Here is a 4613-nt window from a genome sequence, read left to right as displayed (position 1 = left end):
TGTAAATCTGTTCGTTTGTTCTAAAGATTAGCGCTTGCTTTTCTTCGGTAATTCCGACTGCGTCACCAACAATACACCTTATGACTCTAAAACTATTAAAAAAGACAAAACCCATTCTTATGAATGTATAAAACTTTAATGCCCAAATTTATATACTTGAATAACAATTATGATAAAAAAAAATCTCCCTCCATTTTATTCATTTATTAATAAAATTATACGTAGTATATCTTTTCTAAAAAAATATTTAGATCAAACATAAAAATTAATAGAGAAAAAAATAGGAAAAAAAAATGATTCACTTTCATTTAGCTAACCAAATAAAGTTTTACGCAAATAATATCAATTACTCAAAAATTTAGTCTATCGATTATTGATTAACCAATTTTATTTTTCAACTGCATATATAATGAAATTGATATTATTCTTTAAACGCATACATACAAAAAATTATAATTGAAATTGTCATGAATAAAAAACACTTAAACTATATACAAGACTCGGGGGCATCGCCCGAGCCACTAACTAGTGTTGATCTTAATAATCAAATATAGGAATAAAAGAGGAACTTTTTTCTTTCTTGCACTTGTATAGTCGTACTACAATTTTAAAATAACGTTACAGTACAAGCACGAAAAAATACAACACGACATGGACACAATGTCGTGGGCTGATACCTAATGGACTAGAAATGGGCCTAGTCAATCGAGACACGAAGCATGCGGACTCGGCACGAAACACGACCACTAAGTCCACAACCATATTACTTGTAAATCTTTTCTTTTCTTTTTTTTCTTGAAAATTTAAGGGAGTGGCTGTGGTAATAGGCAAAGCAAGAAAGAATGTACGGAGTATTTGTTTGATGGAGAAGGTGTGGTTTGTAGTAACAGAAGAAACTTCAGCGCACACACAAAGCCACAAACATCAGTGCCGATTTCACCTCAGTATCGCCGGCCAGCCACCGACCACCACCGCCGACTAGCCATAGACTCATCACAACAACGGCGACGCCGACCAGTGCGAGGAGAAGTTCCGGAGACTCGCCGCCCTACACCTATTGCGTCGCCGCTCACGGAGAAGTTCCGGAGTTCAGCCGTTCAACCTTAGGGTATATACATTCCTTTCCAAATTAAATTTTAATTTCTTATCCATGATGAATTGTGTGCTATAAATCTTTAGTCGCTTGTTAATTGACGAGTTTTGTGTTTTAATTTCTTGTTTTTAACTTGTTCATAAATTAATTATGATTTGGTGAATTGGGGTTACGGTTTGTCTGTATTAGTGCTGCTGTGTTGTTGAGAATTGATGATATGCTTAATTAGCTTGATATTTCTTGTCCTGCACCAAATTATGATTAAGCTTCATTTGATAATTATGTAAGTGGTTTATGTTGAAGATAATTCTAAGTCATATTGTGTGTGTGGATGAGTTCAATACTTACCTTTACAAATGAAAATTAGCTCATGCCACAGGCAATGAGGCAACGCAACCAAACAGGATATGAGTCATATGACCCATGTATAAAGTCTTCTTGCAAGATTATCTAACACTGTATTTACCAATTGCCTTTGACAAGAATGACAACAACCAGTTGCAGAAATAGGTCTTTGCTTGTTTACAGGAACTACCCTAGCGCGTTCCATATTCTATTAGTTTTAATTACTTCGTATTATAGTTTCCCACCTTATCTAGGTCTTTTACACATTATCTTCTAAGTTGGTTTTGTTAAGTAGTCAGTATATTGATTATATTGATTATTGATTGTTATGCGGTGTGTGGATGATGGTGACACAGCATCCCTGGATCCGCCACTGGGAGAAAGTAATTGCAAATTGGCAATGAGATAATGCTGAAAATGGATATTCTAATTATAAAGCCAAGACGCAGCAACTTCTTATCAAACCCCTTCAATTTTTCTAAGTCTTTCACGACTTGCTGCTCCAGGAAGAACTCCCAACAACCCCAGCCAAACGCTGATGATGATGATGCCAAAGACAATAAATCCGGTAAAAATGTCTACGAATTTTGATTCAATTTAACATTTTTAGTTAAACCCCATCTCAAATTTTGTGTTTTTATGTTCGAATTTGGATTAAACATTCCTTTACCCTCAAATTTTGTTTGTCTAATGCGTACATTGTTGCTGAATTGACTGTATTTTTTTTCCTGGAATGATACTTAGAATTTCTGTTTTCTGTTGGTAATGCCATTTTCTTCATCATTACGTTTAATACAAATTCAGTGAAATTTTCCGGGCGAGGTTTTATTTAGAAATAAACTTGAGAGCTTGTTATGTCTTGATCTTAAGCTAATTGGGTTTATGTGGATTAATCTGTTGTTATAAAAGTTAGTCTAATACTTTCTATACCGTGTCGAACCCGGAATTTGGGGTAAACTTAGCAAGCATCTTTATCCTGCTGAGGTATTGGAATATTTGCAATGCTAATGCAAGGCCGGAAGTGTAATTAGCATGGGGGTACCTACTAATGATGGCTAAGCTAGATATCAGATGTAATTAATTACTAAAATTAGTGAAATTAATTAATAAGCCGTTCACTTGAAAACAGCATGTTAGAAATAGTGTCCATGCTTTGCTTCCAGTAAGGAAGTTTCATGTAACAAACTTGCACTTAGAAAACTGAAGCTTTGATTGCTTACTACGCTCTTCCTTTATAAAGGAAAGGATAAAAAGATCTGATGTTAGTCCTCCCTATCGTCCTGTCTTGATAGAGTTGATCTTTCCTATGTTCCCTGCATAAGAAGTCTGCTCTCAAGTTCATTTGAAAGAGCAAGCACTAGACAATTACTTGATGTTTCTTAAAATGCCCAGATAGTTGTTTCTGTATTTGCATCATTCAGGGAGTTAATCATATAGGAATTTTTCTCTTGCTAGATCCTGGAAGCTGTTCTTAGATAATCTTTGTGAAAGTAACTAATGGCATCATCATATTTTCATGTTTTCTTTGTGGTAATAGTTTATTTAGTAACTAAACCTTTTCAAAGCAAGGCAAACTTTAGCCACCTCTCTGTATTTGCCCAAAGTTGGTATGTTCTAACGTAGTTCCTTCTCTGGAGCTCGTCAGGCTCTACTCTTTGTTTCCTTCCTTTTTCTTCCTTTTTGTTTATCAAAATTTTCTAGCAAGATTAGTTTAATACAGAGGAATTATTGTGATAACGAACATGAATAGTTCTGTAACTTATGTTAATGCACAACTATTACTATTTTCTGGCACATACTACATAAGTTAGCAGAAAGAAAAAAGTGGTTGTTGATTTATTGTATGGTGAATTTGAAGATTTCTGGAGAAAGTAGGTTCTTAAGATCCTTTCACATCCTTCCATTGTTATTTCATCTACCATTTTGTGCTTCAACATGCACTGCATAGCCACTAGGCCCACTATGGTAATGAACTTCTACCTGATGTGATGGAAATAGACTGCCTATGCTTAAAAAAGTCTTCTTTCCATCCACTTCTGTCACCTAAAAAATTCTGTAAGACAGCTATTTAGAAATGGATTCAGCAATCCTAGCACTAAAGTTACCCTAAAAGGTACAGTCAGCCCATGTTGGTAGATCTATTACTGTATGTGGAACCCTTGAAAGTCTCCAAGACTCTTCATACAAGAATTGCTGTCATTGAAAATTTGAAATATTCAGACTTTTATGGGACCCCCGAGAATCAAGTGAAGGATCTTGAAAGCTGTAATGGAGAACTTCAGGTCTTTTCAACTTGGCGTTTGTGTATCTGATCAGGAGTTTATTTTCAACTACTCGATTAGTCATACGTTGAAAACCTGTTCTGAAAAATAGGCAGGTTTTTATATGTTTGGTCTTGCTATTTTCTCCACTTCTGAAGTTTTTTCATGCAGAATTTGTGCTTTAGTACCCCCTTATAGGCTTAGCGCAAACTTCTAGCTTCCCTTTCAAAGAATCTGACCCTACTGGACCTTACCATCTTTGGGTTGAAAGAACCATATTTGCAGGATTGAAAGACTTATTTACTGTAATCAAGAATATGGCTATTGTTCTACTTCTATGTAGTATTCTTCAAGACTTGTTGTACCTTGCAAATTTAGTACAGTTGCAGAATAAGAACTAAACAGCTATTTATATATCTTGAATCTTTTTAGGTGACAAATCCTCTACTGACTGGGACAAAGCATGGTCAAGCTTCAAGAAGCAAGGAAAGAAGAGCCTCTCATCACAGTTTTCTCCAAATAAGTACGTGACTTGGAATCCGAGGCGTTCAAACTACCCTCTGTCCGAAGAGGTTGATCCGATCAAGAGAACTGAGAGATCGAACCTCATGTTGTGGACAAGCCCCAGGTTTACTCTTGGCCTAGCCATTGTGATAGTGTCATTGTTGTTGCTTTACACCATTCTTGCTCCAATGAAGTGATGATAAATTTAGAATTAGGTTCAAGCCACTACAAATATATATATTTTATTTCGTTCAAAATGCTGATCAAAAGCATTTTATGTGTATTCTTTTTCGTTTCCCCTTGGTTCAGTGTATATATCTCTACTATATTATGAGAAGATACAAAACATGACATTGAGGTGAAGGTTGTTTCCTAGGCTTCCTACTGAATATATTGAAATTTGACCTTCA

At 35.4% G+C, this 4613-nt stretch overlaps 1 protein-coding gene across 1 annotated transcript; it reads left to right on the top strand.

The window, feature by feature from the left end:
• Positions 1-805: 805 nt before the first annotated feature.
• LOC110792553 (uncharacterized) lies at positions 806-4613 on the top strand. The gene is made up of 3 exons (XM_021997380.2): positions 806-1108; positions 1795-2006; positions 4132-4613. The coding sequence occupies exons 2-3, from the start codon at positions 1847-1849 to the stop codon at positions 4398-4400; spliced, it is 429 nt and encodes a 142-aa protein (XP_021853072.1). The 5' UTR covers positions 806-1108; positions 1795-1846; the 3' UTR covers positions 4401-4613.

The sequence above is a fragment of the Spinacia oleracea genome, chromosome 5, assembly GCF_020520425.1.
Source record: "Spinacia oleracea cultivar Varoflay chromosome 5, BTI_SOV_V1, whole genome shotgun sequence".
Taxonomy (NCBI): domain Eukaryota; kingdom Viridiplantae; phylum Streptophyta; class Magnoliopsida; order Caryophyllales; family Amaranthaceae; genus Spinacia; species Spinacia oleracea.
This window is presented reverse-complemented; position numbering and strand designations above follow the sequence as displayed.

Coding starts and splice junctions, on each gene's coding strand:
- LOC110792553 (XM_021997380.2), top strand. CDS start 1,847: ATGCTGAAAATGGATATTCTAATTATAAAGCCAAGACGCAGCAACTTC. Junction 2,007..4,131: donor TGCCAAAGACAATAAATCCG/GTAAAAATGTCT, acceptor GAATCTTTTTAG/GTGACAAATCCTCTACTGAC.